Here is a 24,742-nt window from a genome sequence, read left to right as displayed (position 1 = left end):
GTTCCATCGTAGAGTTTTGGGTCATTTATGTAAACTATCATATCATCTGCAAATAGTGAAAGTTTAACCTCTTCCTTTCCAATTTGTATCCCCTTGATGTCTTTTTGTTGTCATATTGCTCTAGGTAGAACTTCAAGTACAATATTGAAGAGGTATGGAGACAGTGGACAGCCTTGTCTTCTTCCTGATTTTAGCAGAATCGCCTTGAGTTTCTGTCCATTTAGTTTGATGTTGGCTGTTGGTTTGCTGTATATAGTTTTTATTATGTTTAGGTATCTTCCTGTTATCCCGGATCTCTCCAAGACCTTTATCATGAAGGGGTGTTGGATTTTGTTGCAGGCTTTTTCAGCATCTAGTGAGATGATCATGTGATTTTTGTTTCTCAGCTTGTTTATATGGTGGATTAAACTGATGGATTTCCATATGTTGAACCATCCCTGCATCCCTGGGATGAAGCCTACTTGGTCATGGTGGATGAGTTTCCTCATGTGTTCTTGAATCTGATTTGCCAGTATTTTATTGAGTATTTATGCATCAGTGTTCATGAGGGATATTGGTCTGACGTTTTCTTTCTTATTTGTGTCTTTGTGTGCCTTGGGTATGAAAGTTATTGAAGCCTTGTAAAACGAGTTTGGCAAAGAACATTCTGCATCTATTGTGTGGAATACTTTGAGGAACATTGGTTTAAGCTGTTCTTTGAAATTCTGGTAGAATTCTGCACTGAGGCCATCTGGCCCTGGTCTTTTTTTGGTTGGGAGACTTTTAATGACTGTCTCTATTTCCTTAGTGGCTATAGGTCTACTTAAATTGCTTATCTGTCCTTGATTTAATTTTGGCAAGTGATATCTATCCAGAAATTGTCCATTTCCTTTAGATTTTCAAATTTTGTTGAATACAGGTTTTCAAAGTATGACCTGATGATTCTCTGGATTTCCTCAGTGTTCGTTGTTATGTCCCATTTTTTATTTCTGGTTTTGTTAATTTGCATGTTCATACTCTGCTGTTTGGTAAGTTTGGATAGAGGTTTGTCTATCTTTTTGAATTTCTCAAAGAACCAACTCTTTATTACATTGATTCTTTGTATAGTTTTCCTAGTTTCTGCTTTATTGATTTCAGCCCTCAATTTGTTTATTTCCTAGCATCTATTCCTACTGAGTAAGTTTGCTTCTTTGTGTTCTAGAGCTTTCAGTTGTGCTGTTGATTCTGTAGTGTAACTATTTTCCAGTTTCTTTATGTGGGCACTTAGTCCTATGAACTTCCCTTGTAGCATTGCTTTCAAAGTTTCCCATAAGTTTGGGTATGTCATGTCTTCATTCTCATTTAATTCTAAGAAGTCTTTAATATCTTTTTTTATTTCTTCTTTGACCCAGAAAGTGAAATTGTGCATTACTCAATTTCCATGAGTTTGTAGGGTTTTTCCAATTTGTGTTGTTGTTGAATTCTAATTTTAAGTCATGGTGGTCTGATAAGAAGTATGGAGTTATTCCAACTTTTTGTACCTGTTGAGGTTTGATATGTTGCCAAGTATGTGGTCGATTTTTGAGAAGGTTCCATGTGGTGCTGAGAAGGAGGTATATTCTTTTTTATTTGGATAGAATGTTCTATAGATGTCTGTTAATCCCAATTGGGTCATAACTTCTTTTAATTCCTTTGCTTCTTTGTTAAGTTTCTGTCTGGTAGTCCTGTCTAGTGGTGTCAGTGGGGTGTTGAAGTCTCCCACTATAAGTGTGTGGAGCTTTATATGTGATTTGAGTTTTAGTAATGTTTCTTTTATTAATGTGGATGCCTTTGTAGATGTTCAGAATTGAAACTTCATCTTGGTGGTTTTCTCCTGTGATGAGTATGAAATGCCCTCCTTCATCTCTTTTGATTGATTTTATTTTAAAATCTAATTGGTTAGATATTATTAGGATTGCTACCCACGCTTATTTTTTGGGTCCATTTCATTGGAAAATCTTTTCCTAACCCTTTACTCTGAGGTAGTGTCTGTCTTTGAGGCTGAGGTGTGTTTCTTGTATGCAGCAGAAGGATACGTTCTGTTAGCCTGTGTCTTTTTATGGGCAAATTAAGACCATTAATATTGAGGGATATTAATGACCATTGATTGCTCATTCTTGCTTGTTTTGGAATGGTTGATGCTGGTGGAATGATATGTGGATTTCCACCTCTTTTTTCTTTTGGCTGTTGGTAAGGTGGGATCATCTATTGCCTACGTTTTTCTGGTTGTAATTAACTCCCTTGGTTTGGAGTTTTCCTTCCAGAACTTTCTGTAGGGCTGGGTTCATGGATACATATTGTTTAAATCTGGTTTTGTCATGGAATATCTTGCTTTCTCCATCTATAATGATTGAAAGCTTTGCTGGGTATAGCAGTCTGGGCTGGCTTTTGCAAAGCTATCTAGATAATATCCAATAATCAGTCATGCCCTAGAGCATAGATACTAAATTCTAGAGAAGGAGAGTTTGGGGTGAGGAAGAACAAGAAAATATTTATGATGAGCACAGGTGTTAGCAGCTTCCAAGTTGCTTCCTGTTTTGTCATTTTTGTATTGAAGTCTTTATTTGGCATTGAGATAGCAATGAATCCTGATAAGGGGTATTATTAGAAGTCTTTGTTACAGCTTTGCTATACATTGCTGAAGGCATTGTTTCTCAACCGGGAATTGTTGACCTTTGGGGTCAGATGACTATTATGTGAGCTGCAATGAATTTAGCAGGAGTTTCATTCCTACTTGCTGGAAGCCAATAGCTCCCTCTTGAGTGTGAGCAACAATATTCTATTTGAAATACACACACGCTGTAAACAAGCCTGAGGAAATATACACAGGAATTAGGGCATTTCCAGAACTAACTGCAACCGTAGTTACAAAACCCAAAGTTCTGCAGTGACAATGAATGGCTCTCTCATTGTTAAAACATGGACATGAATTTACCAAATTTCTGTTATTCTGAAGGCACCAAATTCTTCTTGCATTCTCGCCTGGCTCCAGTCCTGTGTACCTAAGTATACACAGAAACTCAAAGTCTCAAGTTTGGATGATGCACAGGGCCTTCTCTTTTGCTGAATTTTATTGGCTCATATTTATTGATTTAATTCTAGCTTCATTGGATCTGAATCCACTAATGTCTCTGTGTGGGTCTGTGAGTTAATCTTGGAAGGGTTACGGGGAGGGGCACCCGGTACAGGGATGTGTGAGAGGAAGGGCGTGTTGATTTCTGATCACCTTTGCACTGGCCTGTGCCTCTAGCCCTTTCTTGTTGCTGCTTCTGCCATCCTTGGCTGTCGTCAGGACCCAGCTTCTCCAGCCTTCCAACATGAATAGAAGACCGGGTGTTCTCCAGCAATCTTCCAGGCCCTCAGCACTAGACTGGGGCTGCTGAGGCACTCAGTTCACAGACTGAGAAGCTAGCTACCACGGTCAGTATGTAGAGAGTTCTGGTTGGACTACCCAGTGTTGAGTGAAGCCTTTTCCTTGCTAGCTGCTCTGGTTTTTCCCCACCAGTTGCCTGTGCTCTGCCATGTTGTAGTCCCCAAATAACACACAAGACACTTTATTAATTATGAAGCTGTTGGCCTTGCTTGTTTCTTACTGGCTATCTCTGACTTAAGTATTTACTCCATAATTGTTAATCTAAGTATTTCTCTTACCGGAGAAAGGGTCTGGACTTCTTACCCCTATGGCAGCTACATTGTGACTCCCTGTGTTTCTCCTTCCCAGAGTCCTCCTGGACTCCTAGTCCCACCTATCTTGCTTCCCTATTGGCCAACAGTGTATGTTGACATATACACAGGACTTCTCTATCAACCCAGCACCTACTGTGGAAGCCAGTCTACTAAACCTCCGTTTGGAATACCTGCTCTGCGTTTCTAAAGTACCCTAATACAGTTTCTTCCTTTTTAAAAACATCACCTCTGCCTCTTGCCACACAAAAGCAACTGTACTTATTGCCCTAGCCCGTTCACAGTTGAATGCTTGGAGCAGACGATGCTTGGTATGATCTGGCAGTTATTTCCCTGTTCTGCAAGCCTTCCCTCTCCTAAAGCGACCGAGCTCTTTATCACACAGTACATGACAAGGCATATCTGACTTGAGGTTCATTTTTTAGGAAGGCCTTGCTTTGAAAATCAATGGGAAACTATCTAGAGAGGAATCTCTACACCAGCTAACAATGTAAAAACAGCTCCAGCTGAGATGATAACAAAAGCTTTGTCACAGTGCACAGCAGAGTCACAGCAGACAGTGCCTGGAGTCAGTCCTCATGACCCTTAACTGGCTCATTGGCAAACAGCTCAGGCTCCTCCACAGATTCAGAGAGCTTGGGAGCTCTGCAATGTCAGCCTATGTTCTCACTCAGAAGACTATTAAGCACTTGATTTCTGGGAACTCTGTTTTGTTTCAATCAGGAAAATATTCTATTCCTGTTTAAGACATTAATTACAAATTATTTTCCAAATCTCGGAAACTCCTCCAATTAAAGATATCCATTTAAAGTACATAAAATTGAAAAAGTCCTGCATTTATTTGAGTGAAAAGATTATAATTATCCATTCTTTGATTATAATTGCCAATGATTGTTTTATCCAGACTATTATTTGTTAAAAATAAGTAATAGAGACATTTCCTCCAATAGTCTAGACATAGTAGTTTTTCATTTGTTTTTTGAAACTAAAATATAAGTACATTATTTTCCTACACTTTTTTCCTTCCTCCAACCTCCCATGCACCTTTTCCTCCCTCTCAAATTCATGACTTATTTTTTCTATAATGATTACAGTTACATACAATCCCATGAGCAACTTGTTCAGTCTATTTAGTGTTACTTGTCTGTGTATGATTTCAGGGCTGACTAATTAGCATTGGATAACCAATTAGGGGGCTCTTCCTTAGGGAAGACTCATTCTCTTGTTTTAAGCATTTCTTAGTTGCCTATGAAATTTCTACATTTAAAGTGGGACCCCGTGAGATGGCCACCTTCCACATTTGTTGTTGGTTGGCTTTACTCTTTACTCTTTGAGCTTTCTACTCTTTGGGTACCCACCACCCATCTCCCACATAAATCACACAGGAGATATTTTTCTTACTTATAAATGCCCAGCCTTAGCTTGGCTTGATTCTCGCCAGCTTTTTTCAACTTAAATTATCCTGTCTACCTTTTGCCTCTGGGCTTTTACCTCTCTCTATTTCTAAGTATCTTTCTTTACTTCTTACCTGATGGCTAGCTGTGTAGCTGGGAGGCTGGCCCTTGATGCCTTCCTCTGTTTCTCCTTTTATTGCTCCTTCGATCCTCTCCTCCCAGATTTCTCCCCCTATTCATTCCATCTGCCTACCAGCCCCATCTATTCTCTCTCTGGCCTTGCTGTTGGCTGTTCAGCTCTTTATTAGATCAGTGAGGTGTTCGAGACAAGCAAAATAACACAGCTTCACAGAGTTAAACAGATGCAACATTAAAGAATGCAACACATCTTTGCATCATTAAAACGAATGTTCCACAGCATAAACACATGTAACACATATTAAAGTAATATTCTACAATACATGTTAGCATGATATTGTTTTTAGTCAGGTCTTATTTTGGTAGCCATGCTGTTGAGGTATCCTGAGTATAGCTTCCCTGTTGTGTCTGAGAAGCAGAAGCACATTTTCTGGTACTCTTGCTCTTACAATCTTTCTGTTCCCTCTTCCACAACGTTCCCTAAGCCTTTTAGAGTTAGACATCCCATAGTCAATTGTTTTCTGCATTTTGCCCAGTTGTGGTTTTTCTGTAATATTCTCCATCTGTTGCAAATAAAAATTTCTTTGATGAGGGGTAAGAGTTATACTCACCTGTAGGTATAAGGAAAATATTTAGAATTTTTAAAGAAATTATGTTAAGTTTATTTGAAGTGGTGATAGAAGAGTTTCCTCTAAGATCCATGACTTCACTAGCCCTGCAGGGTTCCAGTATGAGGCATGCTTTTCCTTCTGCTGAGTCAGGCTTAAGTCTGTTCATTTCTACCAAGATATAAATTTCATTGTTGCCCCCTCAGTGTTATCTTGCCATACTGGTCATTGTTGTCAACCAAAGCATCATGGCTAGGTAGGAATATAGATTACTTCTATCCTTTGAGAGCTTACATTGATACCTATAGGTTCCTCTCTTTTATATGTGGATGATAGAATTTCTGTTAAAATCTAGTTAGTTCTCCTTTTGTTTTGTTTTGTTTTATGCTGTGTGAACATCATGTAGTTTTACATATCCCCGTTGTGGTAGACTATTTTACAACATGGTTCATCATAGTGTGTAACTATGCTGATTCAATGTTACAGTCAACATTGCAATTGCAGTACTTATGGGCATGCCATTGCATATTTTCCTGTTGCTTCTTATAGCTCATTTCCTTCAAATGAAGCCATAGAGGCAAAGATGCACATTTTGCACTTTTGTGGTCTTAGGCAGAGATGTACTGTTGTCATCCTAAGAGATGTTGCCCGCATCTGTCTCACCCATTTCTAGACATGTATTTATTAGCAGGAAATTGGTTTTCTTAACATTAAGAAGGCCGCCCAAGCTGAAGTCTTAAATTGATTTAATTTGACTGCAGAGTTCTGTGGCAGTGTTCTTAAATAGTGATTACATCAATGTTTTCCCAGGTGAAATTTCCTCAGCTGAACAGACAATAGGAAGTTGTCAAGTGAAGAGAGAATCAAGTTGTGCTTATTGGGTAGCCATACTGCATCCATCAACCTTATGAGAAATGTCAGCCCTGTAAAGGAGCTAACTTCAGACTTAGGTTTTCCTTTGGATTTTCATGTCGAGAGGTGATGGTGTTGAGGGAACTGTATTATTTTTATTACATTCTCTAATAAAGAAAAACCTTGACCTCACTGTTCAGCATCCCTTCTGATGGGGCTATTTTTGAAACCCTTCTCTATTTTTTTCAGAAGCCAGAGTCTAAGTGAAGCACAGCTGGGTCTTGAACTTGATGCGAGATGGTTTTCAGAAACTGGGCCAACAGCTATCCCTTGAAATAAGTGATGGTAGCTAGACTAAGGGCCTCTCTTATGGTAGAATGAGATTTTGGTTGGGGCTGAATCTAGGTCAACGATGGTCAGTGACACACTGACTCCATTATTTTATTTTTATTTTTTGGCATGAGAAGTCCCTGTGAAAGCACAGTGGCAAAGGACAGACCGACCCCTGCAGTTATTTCTTCATGGGAGTCCATAGAATGGAGTCTTTCTTCCCATCATACCTTCCCTTGATTTCGCTAGGAAGACAAAAAGTCAAAGCCAGTTTTCATGGGAAGATGCTCTCATGTGTGGATCGGGTAGCTATACTGCATACATACTGTAATAATTATTAGGGAGTAGCAATGGAATAATCTGGAGCACTTAAGATAGTCTTACATTGTCTGGATCAAATAGCAAGATCAGACAGTGTATTACTGATATGCAGAAAATAGAATCTGTTGTATATGTGTGTATTTTTTCCTATTTGTTTTTGGAGAACTTCATATGTGAGCTCTCCATCTGTATAACTCCTGCCCCCGCTCCTCCAATTCCTGCTATGTGGCCCCAAATTTACAATCTTTTCTTTAGTTTGTTTTTGATTATACATACATGTGCATATGCAACTTACTGGTTTTATTTCACATTGCTCATATGTACATGTGTCTAGGGCTGGCTACTTGTGATGAGACATTATATACAGGAACTTGTCAAAGGAGGGAACTGATTCATCCTCCAGCATGAGCCATTGGCCCCCTGTGGCTTTTCATCGACTGTGGGACCATGTGTGTATTTTAAGAAACAGGATCGTGTGATCATTGGGGCTTCCAAGTTTAAAATGTTCCACCTGGAACAGGAAGTTGAAAACTCAGCAGGATTCCCATGTTGAAGTCTTAGGATTCCTTCTTCCTCAGGAGTCCTGTTTGTTTTTGGGTCCTCAACTGATTAGGTGAGGCTTGTGCACACAGTGATCTGCTTTACTTATAGTCAGCTGATTGTAAATGTCCATTTCATCTACAAATACTTCCAGAGTAACATACATTAGTGCTTGAGCAAACAACTGGGCACCATAAATAGATCGCCATCATGTAACATTAACCATCAGATGGCTGGGTATAGTCGAGGTCTCTAATTCTGTAACCCCAGTTCCAGGAGAACCTGAGAAACATAGGCAAGAAAAAAAGAGATCGCAGGTATATGTTGGAAGCATAAGCAAAACTATAATACACACTATTTGGTTTGCAACTCAAAGATTGGATAAACTGAGGCTCAGGGGAGTTTTGTCACTTCAGGAAGGTCCTGAAGTGTCTCAGATATGGAACCAAGGTTTGAGTCTATCTTTTACTGATTGTGAAGATCCCAATGTGTTCATTACCTCACACGTATTGAGCTTGACACATATTCAACAACGCACTCAGCTCTTTCTTGCTTTTGAATAATTCTTGCAGAGCTTCTGTCAGAGTAGAGGAAACCTGTCCCAGACTGCCTCTTGTTGTTGCAGACATCTGAATCGTGGCGTTGTGCTGCAGGGTATGGGCCAAATGAGGCAGAGAGGAAGGCAGCTGCCACTGATAACAACACCTTCAAATTTTGTTTGGGTGCAATTTTATAGGTCCCCCAGAACAAAGATGAAAACAGGTAAAGGATCGCTGGCTGAGGTGAGCCTTCTATGTCCAGAGCTTGAGGAAAATTTTTTTTTACCTACCGATGTGTCACAACAGCTTGCACTATGTCTCGGGGAAGAGTCATGTGAAGCATTTTAGCCTAGCATGTCATATAAATAACCGTGGTTTGAAATCCAGGCTACATGCCTGAGTTCCTCAGTCACAGTGCAAATGCACGGTTCTGACCCCATTTCTCATAGGAGCTTTCCCGAGCTGTGATGAGATCTCAATGATTCTCAGGCTTCTGCTGTCCTTGCTACTCTTGTGTGAGTGGACCTAACTTCCTGCAGGTAAGCAGTGCACAGTGAACAGTACTGTCCATTTTTGCTTTATAAATGCCCAAAGGATATTATATAGATCACAAATCACAATACCATTGTAGATGAGAGACGGAAGTTATGTATTGTTTCTAACGAAAGTTGGTAAAAAAAAAAAAGTCTTCTGTTCGAACATTCCTAAGAGCCACAGAATTATCAGCCCTCACTTTTATCTTATCTGTCATGAACTATATTATCACCATCTGCCATCTATACAATGAATGAAACTGCATGTTTTTATTTAGGAGCAAACTGACCATGAACAAGCAGAAATGTAGGCAGAACCCACAGAAAGAGACCTGCTCTTTGGTCTAGAGACACCAAACAGGCTGCAGACATTTCAGAGACAAGACGTAAGAAAATGTCACTTTTCCTTCCTTTCCCTTTGCCCTCCCTCTTTTCTTCCCTTCTCTCCCTCATTTCTCTCTGCCTTAGTGCAGATGCAACCCAGGGTCTTGCATTCACTAGGCAAGTGCTTACCACAGAGCTGCCACCCCTAGCTCCCCTTAAGAAATTTAAAAAGTGAAAACACACTAAATACAGTTTTGAAACTAGTGTTGTTTTATAATTTTATTTCTGGATGTAAAATTATATTGTATTATATATAGTTTTGGTTTTTAGAGACAGGGTTTCTCTGTGTAGCTTTGGAGCCTATCCTGGCACTCACTCTGTAGCCCAGGCTGGCCTCAAACTCACAGAGATCTGCCTGCCTCTGCCTCCCGAATGCTGGAATTAAAGGCGTGCACCACCAATGCCTGGCTATTATAATATATTATATTATATTATATTATAATGTAGGCTCAGAAGAATGGCTACAGTTATTCATTTGGTATTAAGGGCTATTTAAATAAAACTCTCTCCTCAGGGAGACATAAGTCTTCTTGTTAAAAGCCCCTTGTTTTATACAGGAATACATCCCTATCTGCCACCCTCACCCACTGCCCCAGAATACTCCTGTACTTGTAACCTCTTCAAGGCCCAGCACAGTGATCTTACATTTCTGAAATTTCCTTTATCTTCTTTAGTATGTGAACATGAATCTGGAATATTGTGGTGGGATGGATGGCCAGCAATGGATCAAATAGTCCCTGGCTACATATTTACCTTAACTGAGTTTCTCTCTCTCTCCCCTCCCTCCCTACCTGTCTTATATACTCTTTCCTCTCTATTATCAAGCACCTCTGTGAGGATAATGGAGATTATAAATAGAAGCCCACGTTCATCTGAAGATCAATATTCAAATTAAGTATTATGTGTTTTCCAATTTTATGATTTATATTGAACATATTATTAGCAATAGATTTTATCTATCAGCTATCATCAATCTATCATCTATCTATCTGTCTATCTATGTATCTATCTTCTATTATCTATCTATATTCTATCCATCTTTTTATCTCAATATTGTCCTTAAATTTTTTCCATTTCACTCAGAGTAAACTTCTAAGTGCCTGCCATTCTGACATTGTCTCCACCTTGATTTCCTTCAGCTCGTTGTGCCCCAGCCTTAAAGGATCCTTTGCTTTTAATAAGTTGGCCACATCCCAGGCCCCAGCATGTGCTGGACCCTCTTCCTGAGGGCTCTTGCACCCCACGCCTCCATCCTCACCTCAGTTCTCTGTTTAAAACAATATGGCAGCAAAAGTCTGCCTAATCGCCTACTAAACATAGCCTGCTATTTTTACACCAAATCTGGTCTCTCCTCTTCATCTTTGCTTTTTGTCCCCCAGAGAGTTTTCACAATGCATGTACCGCTTTTTCGTTTATTGTTTATCACTCCTGTAAGAATGAAGTGGTAAAGATTTTTGCTCTCTGGAGGATCCACAGAGCCCATAGATACAACTGTCACACACAAGACTCTCGGTACTTTTTTGAATGAACCAAAGTATGTTAATAAAGGTTGGTCTATGTAGTACTTGCAGCTCCTTGTTGGCTGTCGAACTGATAATTTAGGTCAATTTCTTATTTAGTATTTTGTGTGTGTATGTGTGTGTGTGTGTGTGTGTGTGTGTGTGTATGTGTGTGTGTGTGTGTGTGTGTGTGTGTGCGCGCACAAGCATATGTGCCATGGCATGAGTGGGTAGGTCAGAGGTCAACTTTGGGAAGTCAGTTCTGTTCTGCAGTCTCTGGGATCTGGAGCACAAACTTAGCTTATCACAATTAGATTTGACAGCAAGCATTATCAAGATATCTTACTCATCCGGTTTCAATCTTTGTAAAGTTTCCCATAACCCGTCAAGTAGCCGCGCCCTGTTGCAACTAAGCAACCACCCAGCCAGACAATCAACAAGCAAACTATAGCTTTATAATCAGCTGCCAAATAAAAGAAATGGAAACTGTCTAATTAATCATATTAAAAGCAGAAAACTCTCAGGTTAGAACATGGTGTTAAATGAACATTAGCTAAAGCAGATATAAAACTCTATTTTGCCTCCAGGGTCCTGCCAAGCATGCACACAGGGTATGGCGTCATCTCCCTCCATGATCCCCATGTATTAGCATATTTTCTGTTCTATAACAAAATACATAAGGTTGCATAGACAATAAAGAAATGGAGTTTCTTTGGTTCACATTCTGGTGGCTGGACTGCCTATATGGTACAGAATTGCCTCTTGGTTCAACCAGAGGATGGAAAAGAGGAGAAAGAAGGCTTAGCAGCCTGCAGAGTATTCTGTTTGGAGCACCACACTTTCTAACAACCCACCCTTGTGAAGCATTTTTATGTGAGACTAGCATTCGTTTCTACTTAATATAGTGCTCCCAGAGGCCTTCTTCTCCTGTCAGGTCTCAGCTCTCAGGGTGTCACCTATTAGCATCAGTATTGCTGCACTGAGAATGAATTTACCAGTGATCATGGTAAAACCACGACCACCTCCTCTGTTTTTGTTTTTGTTGTTTTTTGTTCTAGTTTTGCCTTGGAGATCATGGTTTGAAACTTGGTGACCTTTCAGACTACACTGTAGATTGGCAGGTGAATTAACGTTTTAGTGATTATTTTGTGTACAGTTCATACAGACTGCTCTATGTCTGTGAGTTGGGATACCTTGACCATTTTCCCCTTTGCTGTAACTCTAGTATCAAGGCCTGAAATAGTACTGAATAGGCTCTGAACTAAAATCTGTTGACTGAATCATCATTCGAAGGGCATGAAATGAAGTGAATGACACGATCCTGAAGAGGGTGTCGGCAGAGCTCCCAGGGTTAATTTTTGGAAACTTTCTGGGAAGAAGCCATTATCTTGTGTGGACTCCAATTTTATTTTCAAATTTATTCCCAGAGATGTCATTTTACGGAATGATTTATATTTTCTAAATTTTTGTTTTTTTGCTTCCTAATGTAAATAGAAATGTGGTTTTTAATACTTTATTTTTAATGCTGCTATACAGTTACAGGGCCTACGTCACTGAAGGCTATTCCTAAAAGCATACATCAGATCTGGTGTCAGGAAATAGCACTGCTGGGTTTGAATTTCTCTTAACAAATGAAGATCCCCAAATATTCTATCCAATATCAGCTATTCATACTCGAGTATCTCAGGCATCCACACATTGCTTTTCACCAACAACAAAATGTACTTCTCCAGGAGTAGAACGTAGGCCGCCGTAGGCTGGTATTAGAGAAGATTGTGGTTTGACCAACGGCTCTTTGCTTACTTCCCTGGGAGGCACTGGCATGGAGCCATGATGCGGGTGACAGACAGTTGTCACAGTGAAACTGTAGCAAGGGAGGCCAGGGCAACACTGGAAGTCTTTTCCCTTCTTACCCAGCAGTCCCTGAAGCCTGAAGAAGAGAGGGGTGCTTAAGCATTCTTATTGCTCCTTTGCTGTCCAGATCGCCACAGCCAGAGAAGCAGGTCATGACTAACAGCATATGTTAAGGTCCTTAACACTTTGGTAATATTTCTAAAGTAGTGATGTCATGGGAATTCTATGTTAATATTTCAGGTTTTTTTTATGGTGCCTTCAGAAAGCAAATCTTGAAAAAAATTAGCCCTCATCCCTTGGTACCTGGGTAGGGTTGAGTTTCAAGGTATATTAAATATATAAATCAGTAGTATTTCTCTAGGTAAGGTGTCTATCATAGGGGTTCCAAATACCTGTGGTTGTAAAGGTTGGTCAGTCCCTCCCTGTGAGATATGCCCAGGCAGCATGGAGAAGAGTGGGGGGAGGGGAGAGACGTTTTTGTGATAAACACTTGGAGTACGTGTGTTTGTATGCATTTTTGTATGCGTTGGGCATGAACATGGAAACGTGAATACAAATATCAGAAGACAAACCTCCAGTGTCAGTTTTGCCTTTCACCTTGGTTGAAACAGGCTTTGCTGATCACAGCTGCGTGTGTCAGGCTTCCCGTATCTCACACATGTGTGCGTGTGCATACACACACACACACTCACACAAATGGCTATTACAGATACATGCTACCACACCTAGTTCGACCTCGATCTGGGCCATTCAAACTCAGATTCTCATGTGCACACAGCAAATGCTTCACCCACTGAGCCCTCTCTCCAGCCTGTGATGGAAACTTTTAATTGAAGAAATTTGAGCTTAAATCCAGCTTTGCTTTTATTAGAACACATATTAGAGTTCTGTGAGACACGTTAGATAATTAATCCAGCGTGTTCTGTTTTATTGGACTGCCTGTGCTGGGTCCTGGGAGCTATGAATTTAGCAGGCATGCTTTCACTCTGCTCTTCTGGAATTTAAAGTCTGGTGGAGAAAGAATGTGGGGTAAAACAAGTGAATGATGCGCATTTGGTTAAATGTCTACATCTTTGAGTAGAACATAGAATGGGCCACAAGAGAGTTTCTGGAGACCTAGTCAAATGGAGTGCCAGAAAAGTCTTCTAAAGGATGAGAAAAGACACCAGTGCATGGACTGTAGGGAGTGGGGAACTTTAAAAATTAGTAACACAATGTCAACTACAAATTTCACAGGAATATTTAGACAAAGTAGACCTGCCATTCAGTGGATGTCTGAAAGCACAGATAACACTAAACTATGTAGTCTTTGTTTATACCTATCAAATATATATATATGATATATATGCACATAGATATGTACGCACACACATGTGATAAGGTTTAATTGATAATATGGACACAGTAAGCAAGTAACACTAACAATAAGTTAGAATAAGTATAATAGCATGTTGGAATAAGTGTTATATGAATGCAGTCTCTCAGAACATCTTACTTTTATTTTTTCACTTAAAGGAAGCATTTTAAGTTTGTCTTGCTCATATCTGACTTAGCAGCCACAGCCACAGTCCCCCTGTATCTTGGACCATTATTAATTACAGTAGGGGTTATTTCACCACAAACACTGCTTCACTACACCAGTCAATAGCTTGTTACTAAGTGACCAGTGAGCAAGCGGCATACAGTTGGGGATGCAGGACAGATGAAGAATTCATGGCCAGAGTGAGATGTAGCAAGACGAGTGAGTTTTCATCGTATCTCTCAGAAGAGAGCATAATGCAAAACGAACGAATTGTTTATTTCTGGAATTTTCCATTTGTCATATTTGGGTCACAGTTGGCTGTACATAATTAAAACTCTAGGACATACAGATTAGACAGTTGTGGTATCTAACACTCAGGTAGCAGGCAACCGAGGTGGGATTATCTATTAAAGCTGAGTAGTGGGCCCAAATGCTGCCTCAGAGGAAAGAGTCCAATGACTCTCTTGTCTTTCCCATATTGTTATAAAAACTGGAACTAGTGTAGCAAAAGGAAGAATTGCAAAGGATGAACAAATGGAAGGATGTGAGTCATTAAAACTGTTTAAACATGTGCAGGAATTCACTCAGAATTCAAGCCTCTCCCACCCAGGCCCAAGACTCTACCAAGAACAAAGTTTAACAGGAGCAAATCTGGATATATCCTTTTATTTACTTATTTTTGTTTATTCTACTGAAAGAATTCATTCTTTCAGTTCATTGTTGCTGAAAGGAATGTTTTTTCTTTTTAACTGTGAAGTCACATAGTATAGTTTTTAATTGTGAAAACCCAAGGACATTCATAGTCCATACCACATGGAGTTCGGCAGGGTCAAATGTAGTTTGAATGTGAAGTGTGTTAGAATAGCACTTGGTGTACACATACAAGCCCCCCACACACACACAAAGAGGCATTGTCATTGTTGTTATGTAGCATGACACCTGTAGGAAAGAGTCTATTGGGAATCATTTTACAAGGGTGTTTCTGCACTTAACAATGTGAGTCAATCCATTATTGATCTCCAGATACTCAATAACAAAAGTTGCTTTCCATTTGCTCCTTGTTTCTGTCCTGTTTTAACTGATTTTGCTTCTTTTCAGAAGATTCCATTTTTTTCAACATGAAGCAATGGAAATGAGAGAATCATGGTGTCTCGTTTCAGTACAAATGCTTGTACACTGTAGCTAAGTCTGAGTGACATTAGAATCCGTCCTATGAAATGTGACGATGAAGCAATTATTTTTTATGTAAAATATGAGAAACTCATCAATTTTTAAGAATTAGACAAGTGACTCTTTCTAGCCTGCATGTAGTTTTTATTCCTTTTAAAGGAGTCAGTCAAAATAAGTACCTTCATTTACACGGACAGACATGTACATTGTATTTAGCACTGCAATTCACTTGTGTCTGGATAGATATGTGTCATCAGCTAAAAACTGCTAGCCTCCAGCATTGGTCCATCTCTTTGATCCACATCTCAGATGCTGGACACCGTGCAGAATATTCTGTCTACTATTAGTTCATCTACTGAAATCTCAGTTTTTATGAGTTTGCATATATGGGTTCATGTTTGTGGGTACCCAAGTATGTATCTGGTGGACACGCAAGAGTTTGCTTGTAGGGGGAGACTGGGGGACAGTCTCAGGTGTCATTCCTTGTGAGCTATCCACACTGTTTTTGGAGACAGAGTCTTTCACATTCATTGGGGCAATGCATGCTGGCCAGTGAGCTCCAGAGACCTGCCTTCCTCTGTTTCCCCAGTGCTGAGGTCACATACCTGTGCTACCATGTCTAGTTTTTTCTTTTATGTCAGTTACAAGGGTTGAACTAGGGTCCTCATGCTTGCACAGCAAGTAGTTTATTAACTGAGCTCTCACTCCAACTCAATCTTAATATTTTAAAATGTCAAATATCTAGCTGACCAGATATTATCACCCTGCTCTGTATCACATTCTAAATTTATGGTTGTTCCAGGAGACTACAATGTCCAAGAGACAGTTTTTGCTTTCAAAGAGTTTTTAGGTCACAGGGGAGACAGATGGATAATCCTGATTATGAAGAATACAAAATGGGTACAAAAGTAAGCAAAGAAGGGTTACAATGAATTCTGACTGAAAAAAAACTCCTAAAGTCTCAACAGAGTTTGGGTTATTTAGTGACATCTTGTATTATATCACAGACTAAGCAAGAGAGTTATCTAATCAGAAGGCCAATAGGTAAGGAAACTAATGCTCTATGTTCACATGGGCGTGAAGGGCACAGAGAAGTTTTCTGAGGCATGTTCAGAGGTGTTGAACTCAGATCTGCTTCCAAAGTGACTACCAGGGAGTCATTTATGAGAAGCTACAGAAAGGGCAATCATCTCATCTTGTTTTATGTCTCCCAATTTTAGTCAGAGGAAATTAAAACGTCCATGTTTCAGGCCATGGAATCAAGTCCAGGTCTCTCATTCATTCACCACACACAGCCAAATACATGTGAGGAAATGATGTCTCTCCACATCCAGAAGTCACTCATCGTGGCTTAGAAGAGGAGAGGCCTAGCAGGTTTGAGAGCCATTTGATGGTTCCGTAGGCCGCAGAGAAGGCATGTGGTCGCAAGACTTTCCTGGGCTTACTGTTTCTAAGGAGCAACTTGGTCTCTGAACATTCTTCTGGAAACTCGTCTGGGAGTTCTCTTGGTGAAGATTACATATGCATCTTGGAATGAATTGAAAACAAAAGGTTGGAATTTGGGACTGTGCTGAGACAAGTCTGTGGAGGTGAGTGGTATGTAGTGTACTCCTTCCTCAGCCAAGGTAACATGCAGACCATAGATGAAATTTATGAGAAACACAAGCCTCATGTTTTGCTTTCAATATTGCTTAGGAATGTGGCATTTAGTGAGCATGGCCTTTGAGTGTTGCCAGATTCTGTCTACTATTGTCACTTCAATAAAAGCAATTTGATTATAGCTGGGCCCTGGACATAGCCCTGGGATTCCTTTAGCTGTTGAGTCGCTATGTTCCTGTTGGAAGGGAACATTCATTTTTCTACATCATCTGAAGTCCAAATAGCAGTCACAGGAGAATGTAATAAAAAGCCTGGCTTGTGGGAAAGAGCACCAAGATGGCCCCTGGCACACCTCTTTCTTTCTGGACCCTGGTGTGATTCCTTTATGGGAGCTGAATCCAGTACCCTGATTCTAAGCAATAGCTATAGTAGAAATTATGGACTTTCATTTCCAAGATGGTTGAAGCTTCCAAACCCTGTGATTCCAGTCCTTCTGGTACTCTACATACTTGAATTTTGTCATCAACTTGCTCCGTGGGGAGCCCAGGACCGTAAGAAAGTAAAGGCGGCCTCTAGTCAATAGCCAGTGTGCATCCTCAATCCAAATGCCTTCAAGGAACTGACTCTTGCCAACAGCTCTGCCTGGGAGAGAGCTTGAAGCAGACTTCTTCAGTTGTGCTGCAGCTTGGGAGAGCTTCTGGCTTGACGACACAGCAGACCTAGAGTCCTGGTCTGTTCAAATGGAGATATGGTGTTTCATGTCACTCAGTTTTGGGGTATGTTGTTACACAGCCACGGGTAATTAATTATAACATTAGTTATAAAAGCAGCCTGGCCTTGGGTGGGTTACAAAGAGGGAAAGTGAATCTGTGTATGCATTAATGTCTGTCTGAGTCACCAACCTAGAAAATGTCTGTGGGACAGTTGTCCTTCATGCACTGCTTGTATTAACTGCAACAATCTGGTAAGGGTGATGCTGATGATGTTGATGATATTTTGAAAGACAGTGATGATATATACGTTACACACATATACTCGGCTCTGAACATATAGTTAATACATGGTCAAGACTGAAACAGAAATCTACTTGTAAGCTGGGCTCCTTTCTCAATGTGAGGGGGGTATTAAGGATGGGGTCAGGCTTGGAGAGGCTAAAAAGCAGGATGCCTGATAAACATTTTAGCAACCTAGGTCACTTTCCTTTCTTGGAGATGCTGACAGTTTGAAATGAAATCTAACAGTGCAATTGACCATCATGAAAACAGTCGTATTCCTTATGGTCCATGTCTATAACCAGTTAATATATATTTCACTTTCCAAGCAGGCTCCGATTGAAAGGTGGAAGTCTTTAGGCACCTCTGTGGTGATTAGCATGGGATCCTGGGGCTTTATAATCTGGTGTTTAAAAAAAAACCAAAACAGAACAACAAAATATCATGAACAATGAATCCATGCAACAACAATTTAAAAACAAAGAGAAATAATAGCAACCCCTCCTCCACACATTGATACTGATAGTATATTGTGGGTGCTAGACCTACATCATCTACGAACAAAGTTTGTCAAGATGGACTCTGTTAGACAAAGACAAGACTGGAGTAGTGAAGATGCATGACATGTGTTTTTTATTTGGTAGGGGCTAGCAGACTATAGAAAACAGAAGGGATAATGTACTCATGCACTCTAAGAAGGCGAGGCTGGCCCTGCACATGCCTGTGATGTCCAGAGCTGAGCTGGCATTTGACTCTGAGCAGATACTGAGGTTGTCTGACTGATTCCAACATGAGACCCGGTCTATCTCAGGCCATTAGCTCACTAACTCTTGAAACAGCTTTCCCATCTCCATTCTTGGAAGGAGTCGAGAGGGTATCATTGCTCATGGGCCTCTGCACAGCAAAGCCTTTTAGCAATGCAATAATTTATTCCCAAAGTATTGAAGGACATTGCAATTAACTCTATAGTTGGAGGTGATCAAATTCTTTAGAGTCTCCTTGTTACCTCAGTTTTCACAGGTCTTTCTAGTGTACCACTGTTTAGAATGACAGACATGGTCCACACAAGGTATGGTGGCTTGAAGGGGAATGGACTCCATAGAATTACATGTTTGAATGCTTGACCCATAGGGGATGGCACTATTGAAAGGTGTGGCCTTGTTGGAGGAAGTGTGTCACTGTGGGGGCAGGCTTTACGGTCTCAGAAGCTTGAGTCAGATCACTCCCGACTGCCTGTGGCCAAGATGTAGAACTCTCAGCTCCTTCTCCAGCGCCATGCCTGCATGCTGCCACGTTTCCCACCATGGGAATAATGGACTAAGCCTCTGAAACTGTAGGCATGCCCCAATTAAATGTTGTCCTTTATAACAGTTGCTGTGGCCATGGTGTCTCTTCACAACAATAGAACCCAAACTAAGACACAGGCTACGTATGCATCACTGAAACGGGGTTAGTGAGACGGAAGAATATATTTCACTTAATTCAATTTCAATTCATTTAAATGTAAACACACAGGTATAGAGGCTGTAATTTTATTGCATAGTTTTAAATTTTAATTTGGGCTCATATGGATAGGATATTTTCCAAGTCTCAGACTCCAAGTTAGAATTTTTGCATATATTCATCCAGTTTTCAGAAAACTCATTGAGGCCTATTACATCATTCATATTTCATAGAGTAGAAATTTAGCTACCAGTGATAAAATAGCCTTCCTCAAGTCAAGTGAGGGACAGGATTAAAAAGTCAGTGTGGCTCCAGACCTATTTCTCGTGCAGAGAAAAAAGGCTAAGTCAGCAGAAATAGAACAGGAGAATAATGGCACAAGACAGTTATAGTGCAGTTTTGTTATAAGTTCTCTCATTTTATTCTTTATTATAGAAAATTTAGCCATAGTAAATGTTAGTTTTTAAATAGCAATAATCCAAATTTTTACATCAAATACTGTTTTTCTCCAATATAAATCAGTGAACTTTAAACATCTATGATATATTCACTTATGTTATGACATTAAATAAAAACAGTAAAACCCTTCCTGTATTGTAAATGTATAGGTTTGTGCTATACACTAGGGGAAGTCATAAACAACTCAAAGAGAGATGATGTGGGTAGAAATGGTTCCCTGGCAGGTAGTATTTCTAGAACATAGGATGCACATGGTGGGTCTATATTAGTGCAAAGGTGAGTGTTCCATTTCAAACAACTTGCCTCTCCATTTTTTTAAAAATTAGGAATGTGTAGTGCATTTGCAAGCAAGATTATCAAACCCCAGAGACTTTGGCATTGTGAATAATAGCTGTAGAGTAGTAGAGACTAATCAGATTTGCAGATGAAAAATAAATCAAAGCCTGTGCACAGTCAACACTGTGCTAATACTTCATGCGAGGCAGGGAGCCACATACTTGAACAGCCAGGAACCCCTGAAGGTTTCAAGTCTTCCTAAGGTTATCCTCTCCCAAGCCAAGCAAGTCATTCAAAACCAATCTAGCCTTAATACCTCACTGAAGACCATATTCAGTCAGATCAACACATTTCTAATGCAGATATCTGTTACAATAAAAGTCACTACTCACTCATATTGTTTCCCAACTGCAAGGGCAGATTCTACAACTTATACTGTAAGGTATTTCTTCTGGTTATTTACCAAGTTTCTTAGTGTCATTTTGGGATGTCACTGAATTATAATCATGATACTGCATTGACTGTTTTAGGTTCCTTGTTAAAGTGACATAAAGGTCTCATCATTTAACCCCTGTGTTCAGCAAACAGTTCAAAAGTACACAAAAGGACCCACATAAAAGGAAAAATGTTAAGGCCACTTGCTGTAGACTATGGCAGGTTTGAAATATTTATTGACTGCTTTTATATTTGAAGGTAAGCACTTCATAAGAATCTCTACTTGGGTAAAAGATAACAGTGTGCCTCCTTACCTTTCCCATTAATTATATGATTTTTTCTAAAAGAATAGATTATTTAAAGTTTATAAAATGTAAAAAAATGGCTATCATATTTGAGCATATTTCTATAGAAAGAAATCAAATTTTATCTCCACCTTTCAAAAAGTCTGTTGTATATGGTCAAATTCTGGCATTTTATTACTGATATAAAATTCCTGGGAATATGGTTTCTCACCTTTTATTCCACAGTTGGAGCAATTTTCATTACACCAGTGCCTAAAGCCAAGTGGTTTTTAGGAGGGGTTAGTAATAACTAAGGAGATTTTAGCTCCCAGAACCTGTTGAGCACCTTTGATTTTGTTTAAATAATCAAATTAATGAATAACGAGACACAGCTGGCCATTTCACGCAAACCTAAAACAGGAAAAAATTGAAGCTAAAAGGACTAATCTGCTATTCATTTTGACTATCCTTTCTAGAATATTTCCTTACTGCATATAAATCTTGTTTGGAGTCTTGACAGTGAAGCTATCTAGTCAACAACGATGCTGCAACTGGCTTTTTGTTTGTTGTTTGTTTTTACAGATATATCTTAGAGATGGCATGGGTTTGATCTCCTACTTGCTATCAGTAACACATCTTCCATGTCCTCTGGGAAACTGCTTGTCTTTCTTATAAGGAAAATTTCACAAGAGAATGACATGAATACTTTTTGGTTTCCCAGTGCACATAGAAGCTATGTTTACACTGTACTGCTGTGTATTAAGTTTCTTCAAAGCAATGTATATAACCGTATTAAAAATATTTTATTGCTAAAAAACACCAACTAGCACCCAAGCTTTCAGCGGGTCCAGATCTTTTTGTTGGTGGAGAGGTGAGAGCTGCTCAGAGATTAGGCTAGTGGCTGCTGAAGCTGGAAGGCTGTTAGATCCTTAAAAAGTGCAGTGAAGCCTGCTGTATGCTTGAAACTTCTCACCAAAGGGCTATTTGTAGCACGTGATGCTGTTTGGTAGCTTTTAATAAACAGTGTGTCTTCATTAAGTTTGTAGTTATTTCTAATCCTGCTGCTGGCTTATCAAATAACTTGAAAATAAACCCTTTGCAATCATCTCATTTCTGTCTCCAGCACCTTTCTCCAGGAGTATATTTCAGCCGAAGAAACCACTTTTCACTGCTCACCCATAGGAAGCCATTGTTCATCGGTAGTGATACTATGAGGTCTGACTGAGTTACATCTTCAAGTTCCATCTAGTTCCCTCATGGTTCTATCATATGTGTAGGTACTTACTCCACCAAAGTCTTAAAACCACCAGAATTTTGCACAAGGGTTGAAATCAGCTTCTTCCAGGAGAATATTAATATTGATATCCTGACCTCTTTTCATGAATCATGGATGTTTTTAATGGCTTCTACAATGGTGAGTTCTTTCCAGGATGCCTCTAATTTATTTTGTCAAGCATCCAGAAGACCTCATTTCTATGTCAGCTATGACTGTATAAAAGGCTTTATCATATATAAGGCTTGAAGTTTATGTTATCCATGGGACACAGAGTGGGTTGGAACATAAGTAAATATAAAAACTATCTTTGTCTCTTCATACATCTCCATCTGAGCTCTTGGATGGTCAGTGTACTGTCAATGAGCAATACAATGTTGAAAGAAACCTTGTTTTCCCCTGAGCAGTAGGTCCCAACACTTGACTTAAAATATTCACCAAACTACATTGAAAATTGACTTGATTGCTCTAATTATAGATTACAGACAGAGTAGACTTAGTATATTCTTAAGAGTGCTAGGAGTTTTGAGCAGTAAACGAACACTGAATATTGGCTTCATCTGAAAGTCACCATTTGTGTCATATATACTAACAAGAAAGCCAGCCTGTCTTTGGAGGCTTTGGAGTCAGGATGGCTTCTTTCCCCTGGCTGTGGAAGTTCTAAAGGGCATGCCTTCCAACAGTAGGGTCCTATATTTGTATCTCGATGCAGATTTACTGCAGCCGTCTTTATGGGGTGATCCTAAGTAGGTCTTTGGGCTAGCAGGCCGAGGCCGACAAAGCAGTGCCTGCTGCTTCACTTTCCGCTGTGAATTGAAGAGGCAGCTTCTCTCCTTAACTTCGGGAACTGATCTCCGCTCCTTCAGTCCCCTCTCTTACAGCAGTCTCGCCCGCCCCTGCCAGCCTTTGCAGGATGAAGAGAGTTGGAGCCTAACTCTGGATTAAGCTTTATGCCTGAAGCGAATGTGGCTGTTTGATCTGCTACCCACAGCACTAGAGTCCTCCTTATAAGCAATGGTTCAGCTTTCTCTTTTCTTTCTTTTCATGCGCTCGGAGAGAGACGGTTTTAGTTTCCTTCAGGAAATCTCCATTTGTGTTTACAGCTTAGCGGATGAACTGGTATAAGACGCCGGCCTTTCCATCTATCTCAGATTTGAACACGCCTTCCTCACCAAGATGAATTATTTCCAGCTTTGAGTTTAAAGCCAGTGATGTATGACTTTTCTTTTAGCTTCAGCACTTAGAGGTCATTGTTGGCTTATTAACTGGCCTTATTTCAATACTGCTCTCAGAAAAGGGAGGGGAAGGGAGAAGTTTTCCAGTGAAGCACCCAAAGTACATACAACATTTATCAATGTACTAAGCTCACTGTCTTATAGGTGCAGAGTTCGAAACAAAACAGAAGACCACTATTAACAGTATCAACTGTTCCCGACCACAGATCACCATAGCAGACATAATAACAACAATGAAAACATTTGAGATTTTGTGAGAATTACCAAATATGATACGAAGATAGGAAGTTACCACAAACCTTCAATTTGTAAAAAAAAAAAATGCAACATCTGGAAAGTGCTAAAGGGCAAAGTGCGACAAGATGAGGTAATGCCTGTGCTAAAACCCAAGTTCTCTTCCGGTTTCTTCCGTGCAGTGCCGCTGTTGGTGCCAGGCACGGAGTAGACTCTAAGGCGCTTCATACATATTTGTGGGCAAATGAAATACTGAACAATTCTTGTTCTGCCAAAGCTATCCGGAACATACCTGTTTCTTGATGGAGATCAGACTATCTTCTGTTCTTCTTTTTATTCGGGGTTCTAATATTGAAATTTCCTCTAGCTAGTCTTAAAGCAGCATGGGTATCAGCTGACCCGCCGAGCGCATTGCTTTAATCTGACTGTGCGGTGAGTGGGATCCCTTACGATGTGTCTGCAGAGAACCCAGCAGAATTCTCCACCTAGTGTCAGCTCTGAGCAGGGCGGGAACCCTGGCTTCCAATGCTGCCTGAGACAGTATCTGTCCTTAATCAGTAGACAACCATTTTTTTTTTTGCATGTTTCTAAATTAAGGCATTTGGTTCTGGGTAGAATGGCTAGGCACATATTCTGTTGTGGGAAGAGGATGGTTTCCTTGAGTTTCCAGGATAAGGAGGGGGTGGGGAACGCTGGGCTGAAGCTTGTGGCGTTGGAGAGTAGGGTGGAGGCAAGTCTGCGCGATAGTCCATCTCGTGGTCGTTAGTATAGGGGGGTGGTGCCACTGAAAAGAAAAGGAAGACAAAAATCAGGCACTTAGGAAATGTATCAGTTACCGTTTTAAACCTCTGTGCTAGTTACTTTGAGAAGGGAAATACATATTTTCAATATTATTAACATTTGATTAGAATGTGGACAGGTATGGCTGAACGGGTGTTGCTCTCTGTAAGGTGGTGCCCTGGGTGAGGGTGTTTGGAGTTGGGGCTTTCGGACAGTCCCTTGGGAATAGGAATAGGACGCCGAAGGGGCAGAGAGTGAGGAAGCAGAGGGTAATTCAAGCTTGGCTGAAAGTACAGAAGCAGGAGAGTACTGCATTACAGCAGCAAGTCGGGGGAGGGAGGACTGGGAAACCAGCCTGAGGAACTGG

At 40.2% G+C, this 24,742-nt stretch overlaps 1 protein-coding gene across 2 annotated transcripts in view; it reads right to left on the bottom strand.

Annotated features, from left to right (window-relative positions):
• Positions 1 to 14,155: 14,155 nt before the first annotated feature.
• Positions 14,156 to 24,742, bottom strand: part of Cyyr1 (cysteine and tyrosine rich 1) — a 105,847-nt gene continuing 95,260 nt past the window's right edge. The window contains exons 4-5 of one of the 2 annotated variants that reach the window (XR_005878854.1): positions 23,888 to 24,379; positions 14,156 to 18,359 (exon numbers count right to left, since the gene is read on the bottom strand). Coding sequence is in view for 1 of the 2 variants with exons in the window: in XM_005073915.4 (XP_005073972.1) it covers positions 24,216 to 24,379 (164 nt within the window). In the remaining variant the exon portion in view is untranslated. Of the gene's footprint in view, positions 18,360 to 19,474; positions 24,380 to 24,742 lie in introns of those variants that run through there. The other variant, XM_005073915.4, reaches the window with a different exon arrangement.

This window comes from Mesocricetus auratus, unplaced genomic scaffold (genome assembly GCF_017639785.1).
Source record: "Mesocricetus auratus isolate SY011 unplaced genomic scaffold, BCM_Maur_2.0 Super-Scaffold_100008, whole genome shotgun sequence".
In the NCBI taxonomy this organism is placed as follows: domain Eukaryota; kingdom Metazoa; phylum Chordata; class Mammalia; order Rodentia; family Cricetidae; genus Mesocricetus; species Mesocricetus auratus.
This window is presented reverse-complemented; position numbering and strand designations above follow the sequence as displayed.